Below are 15,475 nucleotides of genomic sequence, written 5' to 3'. Positions count from 1 at the left end.
GAGTGACACAGATCCTGCTCCTGACGAGGGAGGAAACGTCTAAAGCTGCTTCTCCTGTTTGCACCTCCAGGTATCGAGTGGCGTCGCTCCCCCGAGCCGCAGCTGAGAGCGTCCACCCCGAACTGAACCTGTGACCACACATCTCAAAACTCAGAACGATTTCATTCCCATGTCCTCGTCTAAAAAACCTTTAGAGTCGTTGGACCTGCAGCTGCAGCGAGGTCAGATCAGATGTTTCATGTTGAAGCTAAACATCGTGATTCCAGCTCAAACATGAGGAATCTGTGACGGTGTTAAACACACAGAAGAAGATTGAAGAGCTTAAAGACTAAAATAAAGAAGTAAATCACCAGCAGGATCATCAATAATACAAATAAGGAGTAGTTTAAATGTCTGAGATGCTTTGATCACTTCTTTATGATCGACACGAGCTCAGGTTTATTCACGATGTCAGAAATCCAGCTGTTTGTCTGAAAGTCACCTTGTTCAGGTGTCAATCACACAACTTGAACCCCCCCCCCCCCACCAGCAGTTACTCAGTAGTTGAAAGAGTCAGAACGTAACGTGACAGTCACTGATTCTCAGAAGTGAGACTCCTCCTCGTGTGGGAGGAGACGCTGTCGACAGCGAGTTCACAAACCTGCAGGGAAACAGGACTAATATTAAAGTGTTGGAGATAAACTGACATTTAGATGAATCACCAGCTTCTGTTAAACTCTGATTATTAGATTGTTTGACCTCATTTGAATGTTGTCAGAGGCAGAAACATTTAAAAAGCTATTTGAAGTTAGAGATAAGACTCCACAGGCGACAGGGAAAACTCACTTTGTCCAGATTTACTGAAAAGCTCACAGGAGTTTCATTGTTTGAGAGGCAGCTGTTCATATGTATTTATGTATTATTAAGGAGGATGAAGAAAAGCCTTTCCCCACAGAGAGGATGCTTTCTATCGTGTTCTGCTGCTGAAGCCTCTTTCAGACTCGACACCATCTAAAGGCCTGAACCTGTGAGTGTGTCAGTGCGTCTGAGACGTCTCCATCTCGTCTCCTCGCTGCTCGTCCTCGCTGACGTCAGCTGGACTTTGAGTCCACGGCTCCAGGAGCAGATCCCGCAGAGATAAGTCTTATCTGTGGAGCACGTACTGGGAGCAGCTCCGCTCAGGCAGCGGTCGGAGCATCCACCCGTCACAGCAGCGCCGCGGGCTGCACACACAAACGCACAGGAAGTGCTGATCCGAACCGACAGGGGCATTCGATCCACAGGAAGTCACATGTTATGTTTGGCATAAGCACGGCAGCATTATGTAACTGGACTGTGTCCACACTGACCTGTTACTGATTCACACAGTGACAGCTTCACATCAACAGCACGCTGGAGTTCACTGTGCACGGATTAGAACCAGCAACCACCACTGACTTCTGATGCTGGTGGTGGTCGTGTCCCAGGAAGATTCACCCCCAGTCCTGCAGCTGCTTCCCTGGTGCGTGCACGTGACCAGATCCTCAGACGTGCACGTTCATTACAGAGGTGGAATCAAAGGCTCAGTTTTATTCAGAAAGACTTCATGATCCAACAGGAAGGGGGCGTATACCTCCACCTGATTGGCCCCTTCCTCACCATATTGCCTGGAGCTGATTCAGGATCAGATACATTATGATGATTACCTGTTTATACAGAGTTACATTCTGCATTCGCCTGATTTCTTTACATCACAACAACTAAAGAGTTCTTCAATCAACCCTTCGACCAAGTTTCAAGTAAACTGGTCCAGTGGTTTCTGCACAATCCTGCAGGTAATAAAAACAACCTGTGGGCGGAGCTAACGCGGCTAACGCGGCTAACGCTGGGTTCATGTGGCCACCAGGGGGCGCCGGCTGCCACAGACGGGTTTAACGCAGCCTCTCTCCTCACTGCAGAGAGGCTGAAGTCAGGCAACAGTACGTCTTGTATGCATCAGGAGGAAGAGCCTGGAGGGGAACATCCCCCCCCCCCCCCCGTACCACGATGACGCAGACGCAGGGTTTGGCCTAGTTTGTCAGAAATGGCGGCTTTGTCCTTTGATACCAAGTAAACAATGACGGCGGTGTCAGAGCAGGAAGTGACCACAGGGCGCAGGACAGCCAGCAGACACGGCCCCGTGACCAACCACAGAACTCGAGGCCTCGTTACCAATCACCTGACCTCTGACCCCTGGGTCCTGGATGATCGCTAACGGCTCTGATGAAGACGGCCCCATCAGGGTCAGGGTCAGGGTCAGAACCCAGAGGTTTCAGACGACTCAGGTTCATTTCCTGACCTGATAGTAAGATAATAATAAGATTTCTTTAACATTAGAATATGAATTTATCACCTCCTGCCGTCATCAGACCCAAACCCCCCCCACCAGCTGCTCCTCCCAGCGCCTGACAGTCAATCACTGGGTCTCATCAGAAAACAATGACGGACACGTGGGACGATTCTTCTCTAAAGGCTAAACCCTAACCAAAATACATGTTGGATGTGTGTGTGACAGATGAAAGGTGAAATAAATAACTCATAAAACTTCATATTTGTGTTTTGAATTAGTTATTGTTGGAGTTAAACTGTAAAGAGGAAAGCAAAGTGAACGTCTTGTGACAACTCCCCTGATTCGTCAGTTGAGTCTCAAGGTTCAGAGAACGAGTTCCCGTTGGGTGGGATCGTCCGTTTATCTTTTATCTGGAACAACACGTGTCAACTGAAAAAGATGCTTCCATCATTTTAATCATTTCTAGTTTGTGTGGTTTTGCTTTTATCGTTAAATAATATTAATAGTAATAAGGTTTTTTGTAATGTGTGTTAAAATTATATGATATAAAAGGTTTGACCCCTTTTTCTTGGTTATTTCTGTTTACATCTTCTTTTCTACACATTTGGAACCAAACTTTATATTTTTACATATTTCTACTGACTCTCCTGCAGCTGATAGTTATATTGTTCTAGTTATTTATTGTTATATTTATAGTTCTATAGTTCTAAAGACACCTTCTCCTCACTACAGATTCTTGCACTTTATGAAACGAGCAGAACAAACATCTTGTGCTCTGGGTTTATTAAATATAGTTTTATATTTCTCTGACCTGAGGAATGAAACCAGTTGAACCTGATGAGACGTTCAGGCTCCAGAAGAACAGAAACTTTTCCTGAGGAGAACGAGCAGCACCTGTGCACGCGCGCTGTGTGCACGTGTAGCTGCAGATTAGAAAACACGAGCGCGTGTCACTCACCAGGTAAAAGAAGCGGCTGCAGATTGGAGGTGCTCGGACGGGACCGGGACCGGGTCCGGGACCGGGGGGTGGGGGGGTAGTCCGGGTAGATCCTGCTCGGAGCTCTGACAGCCGAGTGCTGCGTTCACGGACTCACTGGACGTTCCTACGCCCACTGATCTGAGAGCAGATTTACTCCACCTGATCCAGAGTCAGCAGCCAGACACCAGCTGGAGCCTGGGACCTCCTACTCTTCATCATAGTCCTCCTCCTACTCCTCCTCCTCCTACTCTTCATCCTCCTCCTACTATTCCTCCTCCTCCTACTCTTCATCATAGTCCTCCTCCTACTCCTCCTCCTACTATTCCTCCTCCTCCTCCTCCTCCTCCTCCTCATCTTCATCCTGTTCTTCCTCTTCTTCCTGTTCCTCCTCCTCTTCATCCTCTTCTTCTTCCTTCTCCTCTTCTTCCTCCTCCTCATCCTCAATCTGAACTCAACCCTCCCACCTCCGTCAGTTCCGCTCTGCGCCGCTGGAGGGCGTCATAGAGATCAACTGTCCAAACAAATGGTAAAAAATAAATAAATACTTTGAATGATTTAATAGAAATTCTTATTTTTAAATAATAATATCAATAATTTAGAGAAAAATAATAGATTCAATCTTTAATCCCACTATGCACAAATGAGGCTGAAATATCTGTGAGACTAACGCGGCCATCTTGTGCCAATCACACGTCAGTCTCAGCTCACAATGTCCCAACTGCTAACATGGAGGAGGTGGGGCACACACACACACACACACACACACACACGCACACACACACACACACACACACAGAGACATGCACATGCAGCCGTGTCCTGCAGCCGTGTCCTGCAGGAAGAGCTCATGCATCATTCATGCATTTTGCAGAACTATGTAAAGTCGCTGACGTGCGGAGCGAAGCCAGCGAGTGAAACTGATCTGAGAGCAGAGACAGAAGTGAAGTGTGACGCTTCTCACTGCAGCCCAGCAGATATCATATCATATTATAATATGATATAGATAAGATCTAACATTTGAAGTGATCAGAGGTGGAAGAAGTCACGTCTTCAGAATCACAGACTGGGAATAGAGACAGAAAGTGAAGCCAAAGTGATCGCCCCCTGCTGGCTAACTGCAGTACAGACCAGTTAAATAAATGTTTATTTCCTTTTATAAAAGAATCAAAGTTCGTGGTCGGTTGTTGTTCTGTGTGAGCGACGACCTGAATCTGCTCCTTTAAGACGCAGGAAATCCCCACAGTCATCGGAATGTTCACTATTTGAGTTTCGGTGAAATGTCCAACGTCTCAGAGGCTGCGTGAGACGTCCTCAGGACACGAGGAGCTCTCAACTCCCTGTCCATTAGAGAACATGAAGCTGGTCTCAGGTCTGTTCAGTTAGAATGAACTAAACCTAAAGAACCCCCCCCCGCCGCTCGCTGCACTTTGTGATTATTCATTGTGAAATGGGTCGGTGGTGATGTCACAGATTTAATCTCCTTCCCCCGGATTAGGAGGAAAATCCGTCCAGACCTTTTGAGTGAATCGCTCCGAGGAGTCGACCTTCACCTGCAGCCTCAGGGTCAAACCACAGTTTATATAAATGTGCTCATTTCACAAGTTATTCATTTAGTAGAGATATTATAACAATAGATATCTAACTTATTTATCTGCTCTAATCCAAGTGCAGCCTGTGATCTGTGGAGAACATCTGGCATCTTCATGTCTGATGAGGTGTTTTACTAATTGACACTGAAAATACATAATTCATTCAGTTGTGTTGGTTTAAATATGGAGAGAATGTGGAGCGACTCATTTCTGTCTCATCACCGGTGGAGACGAAGATACAAGGACTTCATGAGATCAGGAGAAGCTGGAGACATCACACGTTCTGGTCACTTCTGTTCTCCAGGGTCTGAAACGCTCATGGAAGAGAGAAGAAGAAGAAGAAGAAGAAGAAGAAGAAGAAGAAGAAGAAGAAGAAGAAGAAGAAGAAGAAGAAGAAGAAGAAGAAACAGAAACACTGACAAGGATCCTCAGAGAGACGTCCATGAAACTACAGCAGCAGCATCTGCAGCGTAACCACGGATACACAGAGAGGTTTCACGTGTGTGTGTGCGTGTGTGTGTGTGTGTGCGTGTGTCGAACAAGCAAATGGTTGTGAAATCAAAAAAGGACAATACATTATTCAAGTTTAATGGCAGAGTGACACACAGGAGATGTGACAGAATGAGTCCAATACTGTGCACACACACACACACACACACACACACACAGACACACACATATTTCTATATATAAGACATATTGGTTCTTTTATTTTTCAAATGTTTTCCTTTAAAGATTAATTTCCTCTGCATGTTTTATTCTTTATTTTATTGTGAAGCTGCTTCAGTCACCAGTGAGGTTCTTCTGTTTCCTGCCAGAGACGCACTTTAACGTGCACGTTCATCATCTGCAGCTGGGATCATATCTCTACTATTATTTATACTGTACATTCATGCTCTTCAATCTTTAATAAAACTGTACAACAGAGACCGCTGCCTTGCTCGGCCTCGCAGGGAAGAGGAAAAGCTCCCGCTCACCGGTTCAGGGTTTAACCTCGGCTGCTGGGACGTAATCTACCAAGTTAAATCCTCTGGACAATCAGCAGTGATCTGATGGACCTTAATCCAGAGTGAGAGTTGGAGAACACACATCGCTGTTTCCGTCTTAAGCCCCGATAACAACTGATCACGTTTCAGTTGTTGGGTGTATTCCACAGTCTGTATCTGTACTCTGATGTTCTCACACATGATGGATGGAGGAACGTCTGCAGCCGCTCACACGAAGCTTCTTCTTCCACATACAGATGTTTAACACTGCGTTTCAAATGATGACACACCCTCTCCCTATGTGTCACGACCTTCACGTTATTGTGAGGATCGATAATCTGGAAATAAACAAACCAAAATATCAATAACCTGGATATAAAGGAACCAAAGCCAGACTGATACTGATGTTTTGGGAACTGAGCGGGATGAGTTCTGGTCTCAGAGCTGGAACCAACCGAAGCAGCTCAGTTGAGGTCCGAGGCTCCAGCGTCAGGGTCTTCAGGTGTTGGTTCCACCTCCTTGAAACAGGAAGTTAGTGGCAGTTAATCTGTTTTACTTCACATTTAGAAATCTGCCACTTCCTCTGCGCACAACTCACAGTGTCTCCATCGAGTGTCTAGTTCCTCCTCAACCGTCACCTGTCCTCAAGGGGACACGCGTTCAAGACCCTGCTTGAACCCCGCTGCACCACCGTCCACATCTGTCCACATTCGTTCACAACAGTTCATCATGACTTTATATAAAGACCATTAACAACCTGTTTTTAATGTTTGTGATCATCAGAACATGAAGGTTAAAAAATGAAAGGTTTTCCCATGTGAATATTTGATGTTCATTTCTCTTCTTGTTGTTAGTTCGGCCTCGAATATCTGAGTATTGATAAGGAACCTGAGAAAGCTTGAGTCACTTCCTTATTTACTCTGAACTAAAGGGAATAAAGAAAGTAATCAGCTCACTGAGCTCCTCACTCTCCTCCTTCAGCGTTTCCTGCTTCCTTCTGCGTTCTCTCTCACTCTCACACTCTCACACTCTCACAGCTTCACAGGCACCATGGGGAACTTTGCTGCCAACGAGGGACTCTCCATCTTCGTTATTGTGAGTAGATTTGATTCAAATGCAACTTTTATTTATTAAATGTTCATCATCTGCATTTATAACCTGATAAAGTGCAACAGGATACTTTCAGTCAGTACGTATATGAAATGAAAGATGATAAAACGTTTGTGTCCAGTTGAGATCAGAAGTAGAAAAATGAAGTTTGAAGAAGAGAAGCAGATTTGAACAAGTTTCATTTTGTTTCTGAGAGTAAAAATAGATATTGATTTTTAAATATTAATGATGCACAAACACTGAGCTGATTGTTCACATATGAAACAGTTTTTAAATCCATTTACAGATAATAATTCTGTTAGTGATAAGTAAAATAAAAATATATAAGCATGTTTAACCTGAAACTTTTGATTTGGGTTAAACTTTCCAAATATGTAAATCAGCAGCGGCTGCTTCACTTTGAAGGATCGAGATCTTAAATGTGAGGGAAACTGATCTGCAGCCGTTTCTCTGCTCGTCCAGGAGCAAAGTGTAAATCCACTTTGTGCAACTTTAAAATGTTTAGGTGCTAAACTCACTTCAGGTCCTGAAAACACCGACGATGTTTAATTCTTCTTCGTGTCCGGAGGCAGAAAACGTTATGATCCTCTGAGCTGATTGAGTTGTTTCCTGAGTTGTGAGTGACTCCTGCCGCTCTGGATGTTAATCTGTGAACCTGACGTGTGTGTGGATGTGTGCTGCAGCTGGTCTGGCTCGGGATCAACGCCTTCCTGTTTGTGCATTTCTACATGGCCTTCCTGACGGACAAGTGGTTCTACACCAGGGTTCTGCTGGGGGTGAGTCTCCTCTGCAGCCTCCACATGCTGATATGCACATTCACGTTTCTTCTGAGGGTCCAACAAACAAACAGGAAAATGTGAAATGAGTCATTTAAGAGAATCGGTTTTCAGTTCCTCTTGTTGCAGCAGCTGCTTCAAGTCTCCATCTTTAATGAGACACGCTGCAGGAAACTTCTCCTCCACCTCCACCTCCTCCTCAGTCCACGTCAGTTCTCAGAAAGAACTGTTGATTAGCTGGATGACTCACGAGGTTTTAATCCACACCTCCACCGGAACACGTCCACGCCTGCGATAATCTCACTTTATCTACACACGTTCAAACTTCCTGGTCCTGGGGCGAAGGAGCTGTGAGGCTCGGTTTTCTCCGTGGTCTCGGCTCAGTTCACGACGACGCTCAGATCAAACCAGCTGCTGCACAGCTGCACAGCTGCAGAAGTGAAACAGACATCATCAGTGTCGGGAAATGTGAAGCTCAAACTGTTTGATTTGTTTGTGTTGAGCTGGAGATGATTTACAGATCAACGCTAAAGATATTAGAATCAATTATTTACAGTTCAGTTCAAAGACTAATAAGTAAAGATATGTATTCAGGACCCTGCTAAGAACAAAGAACTGATAATAGAAGTGTGTATTTATACTGTATATGGAAGCGTGTGACTGCCAGGAGGTAAACTGAAATATAATTATTTATTATTCCTGCCAAAATGAAAATGAAATTCCAATTGATGAATTGAAGCATAAAAATCAGCCACAGTAGGAAGATTAAATGAGAAACAGACTTTGAACATGTTTATATTTAACGTCTGAATTCATGTCGTGATTAAAAGTGTCATAAGATTTGTGTTATTTAATATTTTGAAACATTTTGAAGCAACTTCAATGATGAAAAGTTGCGACCTGTGATAGGGCCGTGCTGAAGAAGTAATCTGATTACTCTTTTCCCAGCATGCACTGTCCTGGGCCCGAGCTCCTGCCGCCTGCCTGAACTTTAACTGTATGCTCATCCTGCTGCCGGTCTGCAGGAACCTGCTCTCCTTCCTGCGCGGCACCATCCAGGTATGAACACCACCAGCAGAGATCCCCCTGTCCCTCTGCTCAGTACTGACCATGTCTGTGTCTGTGTGTCAGTGCTGCAGCCGCACGGCCGCTCGACAGCTGGACAGGAACATCACCTTCCACAAGCTGCTGGCGTACATGATCGCCTTCCACACAGGTGACAGAACTCACAGGACTCACGGCTCCTGGTCCAACAGTTACGATGTGAGATGCTCGGTGGTTTGTCCTGATGCACAGAACCTTCCTTTCTCTCCTAGCCGTGCACATCGTCGCACACTTGTTCAACTTTGAGTATTTCATGGACGCACAACTGGATCGAAACAGCAGCCTCCTGCCCTTCGTCCTCTCGGAGATCGGCACCGGGGACAACGCCTCCTTCCTGAACCCCATCAGGACCAATGAGACGGTGAGTCACCGGACGACTTCCTGCTTCTGTCGTGTTGTGGAAACACTTGGGCTGTTCGGTTCTTCTGACTCATGCATGTTGTGGGATTCTTCTCGTGTTGCTCAAGCTTGAGCAACTCCCTCGGGTCAGTTGCTAAATTTGGTGTCTTCAACCTGTGGGTTACTTCATCTGGTGACCTTCCTCTTCGGGGGATTGGCCTTTGCAGAGATGTTGTCATGACAGAAACTTCCTCTTTGCTCTGACATGAATTTGCCTCCATCTCTGATTCAGTGAAAGGTAGAACCAGGAAGCAGAGAACTTCCTCCAGGAGAAATGTTCCTAAACTGACCTTTGACCCTGTGAAACCATGGTGACTAATGAGTATTCTGATGCAGAACCCTACCGTGGTCATGTTCACCACCATCGCCGGGCTGACGGGCGTGGTCATCACGCTCGCCCTCATCCTCATCATCACCTCGTCCACGGAGGTGATCCGGAGGTCGTACTTCGAGGTGTTCTGGTACACGCACCACCTGTTCGTCATCTTCTTCATCGGCCTGGTGTTCCACGGCTTCGGGTAAAAACACACACAGCTCGTTTCTTACTGACATCACTCAGACTCGTCCGACTCGTCCTCGGCTCGGCCACCGGTCGAGTCGGTTAATGTTTGATGCCAACTGTTCTTTTCCCATAGCTGACCCTTGGACTCTGTCTCAACTCCTTCTTTAAATAGTTTCTCTCTCCTATGAGTCATCTTCCTTTATGTTTTTCTGACGTCAGGCGTATCGTGCGAGGACAGACGTCTGCCAGCCAGAAGACAAACGACCCCGAGTCCTGCGCCGACCAGTTTGAGGACTGGGGAAGGAATGCGTCGGGCTGTGCTGTACCAGAGTTCGCTGGGAACCCGCCGATGGTGCGACAGTAAACATCTGCGCTCACTACACTGTGATGCAGGTGATGTGTCTGATAACCTCTTGTTCCTCTCCAGACGTGGAAGTGGGTGGTGGGCCCCATGTTTCTGTACATGTGCGAGAGGCTCGTTCGCATCTACCGGTCCCACCAGAAGACAGTGATCACCAAGGTGCGTGTTCTACACACTGAACACTACAGAACCTCCTTCTGCAGAGTCCGTGACCTCTAATCGTCCTGTGCCCGGTGTCCAGGTGGTGATGCACCCGTCCAACACTCTGGAGCTGCAGATGAAGAAGAAGGGCTTCAGCATGGAGGTGGGTCAGTACGTCTTCATCCAGTGTCCGTCCATCTCCCGGCTGGAGTGGCACCCCTTCACCCTGACCTCCGCCCCCGAGGACGACTTCTTCAGCGCCCACATCCGCATCGTGGGGGACTGGACCCAGGCGCTGTACGAGGCCTACGGGGGGGACAAAGACGAGACCCAGGAGGCCTGGAAACTGCCCAAGTACGACCACCGGGGGGGAAGCGTTAGATAAAAGAGGCAAATTGTGGCTGAAATTGCTTGTGATAACGTTTAACTGCCACCTCCAGCACCTCCAGCACCTCCTCCCAGCGCTCCTTTGAGGAGCTGCCGATGGGGGGGCACATTTACAGCCTTTGTGTGAGGCTGTGATTCTTCTCCCTTTCAGGAGAGAGAGCGCAGAGGCAAAGAATAGGATCTGTCCATTTCGTTTGAAATCCTGCTGGAGGCGGCAGCTCCTTCACTTTCTCTCACACACGATTCTAAACTGCATTTATCATGTTCAGATTAAGAGTTTGTATCAAAAACATATAAGAAACTAATACAATTTAATGTATTTAAAGTGTTTTCCCCTTTAAACTCATGGTTTCTGTTTAAATAATTTAATGTCTGACACAAAACGGACCCGAGGACAGATGAATACTAGATGTCCCTTGTGTGTCTGTCTCTCAGGATTGCCATCGACGGGCCTTTTGGGACGGCCAGCGAAGACGTGTTCCGTTACGAGGTGGTCGTGCTGGTGGGCGCGGGGATTGGCGTGACTCCGTTCGCCTCCATCCTCAAGTCCGTGTGGTACAAACGCATCCAGAACGACCAGGACGTCTTCACCAAGAAGGTGAGAGGAACCAGGAGAACCAGGAGAGTGGACAAGTGTTGGTTCTGGATAGAAACCAAGAGAACGTTCACCTCGACTTGACTTGAGGCTGAAACGAATGAATCCAGAGCTGAAGGGCTGAACGCACACAAGACGTTCACAGAGCAAGAAACAAAGTGAAGATCTCATGACTTCATTTGTGAGAATTATAAAACAGAGCATGACATCAGCATGTTCAGTATTTGTGTTCATGCACGACACCGGAGCTGTGACTGTAATAATGGATCCATGTGCAGACCGATCACCCCCCCCTGACTCGTGTTCTTCCTCAGATCTACTTTTACTGGCTGTGTCCGGAGACCCAGGCCTTCGAGTGGTTCGCCGACCTGCTGCAGTCTCTGGAGCTTCAGATGACGGAGAAGGGCATGAGCGACTTCCTGAGCAACAACATCTACCTCACCCGCTGGAAGGAGACCGAGGTGCAGTGACCACGTCCAGCATATCAGCATATAACATATTTAGGACTTTTTAAAGCCTCAGATTCAGATTGCTGAAGTTTAGTCGTTTTTAGAACCTGCAGAAACCAAACCCAAAATCCTGAGTTTCACCAAACAAGCATCACGAGCATGTCAGACGTCCTCTCACTGTGTCGCCCTGTGGGTTCTTTCAGGCGGCTAACTTCCGTGTGCACCACGAGGCGGAGAACGACCCAATCACAGGCCTCAAACAGAAGACTCTGTACGGGAAACCCAACTGGGACAACGAGTTCACTAACATCGCATCAAGTCACCCGGGGTGAGGCTCGTTATCGCCCTGCGAGTTTATGATCTCACACACACACACACTCATTAACTCTGTAAAGACCAGACTCAGTGATTATTAAATGATATTTAACTCAAATGAACGACGTTTATAAAGTAAATACTGATAAAGAACAAACAGCTGCTGGTTTCTCTCTGAAGAGGTTTTAAAGTCACATTAACTATATGTATTTTTAGATTCGATGCATCTTGAACTTTATGCAGATATTCTGATTTATTAAACCTCTTTAGAAATCCTCCAGTTTTCTTCAGGATCGATCTAATCCAGTGATATTTGGGTTGAGGTTACATTCTCATCTGGATTAAACAGTCTAATAAAATCTGCGTGTTTTGTGTCCTCAGAACCAAAGTAGGGGTTTTCCTGTGTGGTCCGCCTCAGCTGGGGAAGTCTCTGGAGAAACAGTGTCTGTCGCACTCAGAGGGCGACGTCAAGTTCATCTTCAACACAGAAAACTTCTAGAAAAAGAAGAATCTACAGTGGAAAGTTCCCAAGTAGCAGCTGAGCTCAAACCCACAGCTTTTCAGACTCTGAACGTACGTGCTCCTCCGCTCGCTGCTGCTCGCCACAAACGGTTTCTTTGTAAAGAAGCTGAAGTAACTCTGCTGTATTTCACACATTGCTTTCTTCTCCTTTTAACGTTACATCAATAATACGTGAAGTTTCAAAACGCTTCTTCGCTTCTGGGGCTGAACACGGTCACGATTTCTCTGTTTTTTTCTTCATGAACAGACAGAAATACTAAAACTATTCTTTAAAACAAAAAATAGTTTTCACCAGGTTTGTTGTTTAAATGATGAACCAGCAGCTCTTTGGTTTTGTTTTGTGCTCATGTAAAACATTTAGAATATTTATGAAGCATAGATGTGAAACAGTTGCTCTCGCTGTCGAGATAAATAATATAATAAAATATGAATGAAACAAGTAATTCGAGACTATTCGTTGTTCTTGATGTTTATTCTCCTGCAGTCATGTGACATGATGTAAATGTCGAGAGAGCGAGCTGCGTCGAGCGGCTGCAGGTTTTCAGGCGTCTGTGATAAATAAGGTGAAGCTGGTGAAGCGCTGACGTGAGGAGATAAATACGTTGAGATGTGTTACTTGCATCCGAAGGAGAAAATCCAGATGTTTTCTTCTCTGCGGCTGCACAAACAGCTGGATGGTTGTGGCACGTGGTGGCCCCCCCTGCTGTTCATGGGGGCACACTGCATGATACTCTTCTTGGGTTCAGTTGTGTGCGTGTTGATGAGTGTGTGTGTGTGTGTGTGTTCTACGCGATGGCCACAGCGAACACACTGACCACACAGTACATGGTGCGGTTTTCCCATCTCACTGTGCAACTTCCTGCAGAGACAAAGGAGTCAGGAGAAAATAAACTCATCCAGGAGCAAGAAGAACACGTTTTACACAAATATGCAGGAATTAACTTCTTCTATTTGTACATTTTACTTCTTAAAGTACATTTTACTTCTTAATCATTGGAGAGTTGAGGGAGAACAACATTTTTAAACGTAAAGTTGTTCTGTTGCCTAAGCTGAACCAAACTGTGACTAAAAATAAAAAACAAGCCAGACTTTAATTTCACAGCTGAACCTTGGAGAAGGTCAGAGACGACAGTGGCAGATATTCAGAACACAACCACATCTCTTATGTAAGATTTCATTTTCATTTCAACTGGTTGATGTGATATGTCCCTCGTCTTCTGTTCTAAATAGTTTTTTGTTGCTTTCTTGTCCTTTAACTTTGTAGCTGCTGTTGTGGAAAGTGCTTTATATGAATAAAGTTATTTTATTAGTTACAGTCTACAGTCATTACCAAACTAAGGATTTGATGATGTGATGCCGACTTCACTGGATAAGGTCAGGATGCACGCTGGGATTCTGTTTAAGTGCAGTTACTTCCTGCTTCGCTGTGAATCAGCACAGGAAGTCGTCCTTACCGTCCATGGCCGTGTCCCAGTAGCAGGAGTTTGCTGTGTGGAGTCCTGCTCCTGTTTTCTGCATCACAGCACACGTCACTGTTCAGACACACAACAAACCAGGAATCAGTTTTATTATTATTGAATTTAACAGATTACAGCTGAAAAAACACAGATTTAAACCCTCGCAGAACAGAACAGGAAGTAAGACGCTCGTACCGATGTACTTGTATGATTTGCCCTGTTTGACCAGCTGTGTGAGGCAGCGCTCCACGATGCTGGCCGTCCACTTGTTCACCAGGTTCTGACTGTAGTCGTCAGCGCCCACGACGCCCTCGATGCACTGAGAGAAACAAACAGAGCTTCACGGTCATGTGGAAGTCAGCGGACGCCGTTTGAGCCCGAGGACGCTGGGATAAAGAGTGAACTCTGTTCTGCTCTACAACGAGGGACACTGTTAGACAAGACGTGACCGAAACAAACCTTTATCTGATCATGTGTTCAGGTTATGAATGTACCTTTGTAATAAGTCACTCACTTATTCCCTCATCGCCTCAAAAAAGAGAAATAATGACGAATAAATAAATAAATACAAACTCGCACACCTAGATCTGTGCAAACAAACTTTTAAACCTGAAATTCAGACTGAAACCCCGACAGGGTGGAATCATCTGTCTCAGTTTGTTTTCATCACTGTCCCTGTTCATGAATCATAAAGATATTCACAAGAAACCCAGAGTTAAACCTTGTAAATACATTAACTGCTCAATGATACGAATATATGGAAAACAGGGGAAACACTTATTAATAATAATAATAATAAAAATGCTCAGGTGCAAGTATTTGAGTTTTCACGAAGAGTTAAGTTAAGTTACTTATAAAGAAAATAGACGTCACCTCCTTGACGATGTTATCGGCCTCGTCAGAGTTGAAGGAGCCCTGAAAGTTTACACACACACACACACACACACACACACACACACACGGTTAATTCAACTTTCACAGAATAAACCTTTACTGCAGAAAATGCAGCAGATTCACGTGAACAGAAACAGATGTTAACACGATAATATATTAAAACTATAATAAAACAAGATGGAGTTAAGTTTTGAGCAGTTTTCCAAGCAGAGGATGGATTTCTTACATTTTCCAGATGTTTTATTATATTTACAAACAGAAAACTACCGAGATGATCGTGATGAGGATCAAACTAATTCACATTAACATTGAGTTAAATGAATAAAGAGTAAATGAAGCCTCACAATGTGAATTCGGTGTGTTTACCAAGAGGCGTTAGCATTGTTTGTGTTTGGCTAGCGCTCAGGAGCTAACTGGTTTGATGACAATAATGTAAATAACGACCTTCAGGGACAAACCTCGTTTCCGTTGTGAAATTCCTCCATTCCCGTCATTCACCGTCGAGTTCAGCTTCAGGAACTTTTCACGTTTTTAAGTTAAAAACAAGAGAAAAGAGCAAAAACCCCTCGGAGCAGGAAGAGAGAGCCACGGAGCGGGACTTCCGGTCTGCTGTCATCAAGAG

General features: G+C 45.4%; 3 protein-coding genes across 8 annotated transcripts in view; 1 reads left to right on the top strand and 2 right to left on the bottom strand.

Moving 5' to 3' along the window:
• LOC117776679 (prolactin receptor-like) overlaps positions 1-3,481 on the bottom strand; it is a 17,186-nt gene extending 13,705 nt beyond the window's left edge. For both annotated transcript variants that reach the window (XM_034610826.1, XM_034610834.1), the window contains exon 1: positions 3,246-3,481. The gene's annotated coding sequence lies outside the window, so the exon portion shown is untranslated. The remainder of the gene's footprint in view (positions 1-3,245) is intronic.
• Positions 1-15,475, bottom strand: part of LOC117776718 (dynein light chain Tctex-type 3-like) — a 27,682-nt gene extending 12,207 nt beyond the window's left edge. The window contains exons 1-6 of one of the 3 annotated variants that reach the window (XM_034610930.1): positions 15,312-15,475; positions 14,833-14,874; positions 14,155-14,278; positions 13,957-14,034; positions 13,267-13,361; positions 5,372-5,390 (exon numbers count right to left, since the gene is read on the bottom strand). In XM_034610930.1, the coding sequence (XP_034466821.1) occupies positions 13,288-13,361; positions 13,957-14,034; positions 14,155-14,278; positions 14,833-14,874; positions 15,312-15,347 (354 nt within the window). In that variant the 5' untranslated portion in view covers positions 15,348-15,475 and the 3' untranslated portion in view covers positions 5,372-5,390; positions 13,267-13,287. Of the gene's footprint in view, positions 1-5,371; positions 5,391-13,150; positions 13,362-13,956; positions 14,035-14,154; positions 14,279-14,832; positions 14,875-15,311 lie in introns of those variants that run through there. The other 2 variants (XM_034610939.1, XM_034610919.1) reach the window with 2 other exon arrangements.
• LOC117776654 (cytochrome b-245 heavy chain) lies at positions 4,014-12,945 on the top strand. 3 transcript variants are annotated; one of them, XM_034610787.1, is made up of 14 exons: positions 4,014-4,051; positions 6,874-6,936; positions 7,635-7,727; positions 8,676-8,786; positions 8,859-8,943; positions 9,044-9,192; positions 9,567-9,748; positions 9,952-10,084; positions 10,160-10,252; positions 10,335-10,588; positions 11,057-11,219; positions 11,531-11,677; positions 11,869-11,993; positions 12,362-12,945. In XM_034610787.1, the coding sequence occupies exons 2-14, from the start codon at positions 6,892-6,894 to the stop codon at positions 12,477-12,479; spliced, it is 1,698 nt and encodes a 565-aa protein (XP_034466678.1). In that variant the 5' UTR covers positions 4,014-4,051; positions 6,874-6,891; the 3' UTR covers positions 12,480-12,945. The 3 variants fall into 3 exon arrangements, with proteins under 3 accessions (XP_034466678.1, XP_034466696.1, XP_034466687.1); XM_034610805.1 differs by lacking the exon at positions 4,014-4,051 and adding an exon at positions 5,513-5,531; XM_034610796.1 differs by lacking the exon at positions 4,014-4,051 and having other exon boundaries at positions 6,799-6,936.

This window comes from Hippoglossus hippoglossus, chromosome 2 (assembly GCF_009819705.1).
Source record: "Hippoglossus hippoglossus isolate fHipHip1 chromosome 2, fHipHip1.pri, whole genome shotgun sequence".
In the NCBI taxonomy this organism is placed as follows: Eukaryota; Metazoa; Chordata; class Actinopteri; order Pleuronectiformes; family Pleuronectidae; genus Hippoglossus; species Hippoglossus hippoglossus.
The sequence above is the reverse complement of the archived record's forward strand: the minus strand, read 5'-3'. Positions and strand labels throughout refer to the sequence as shown.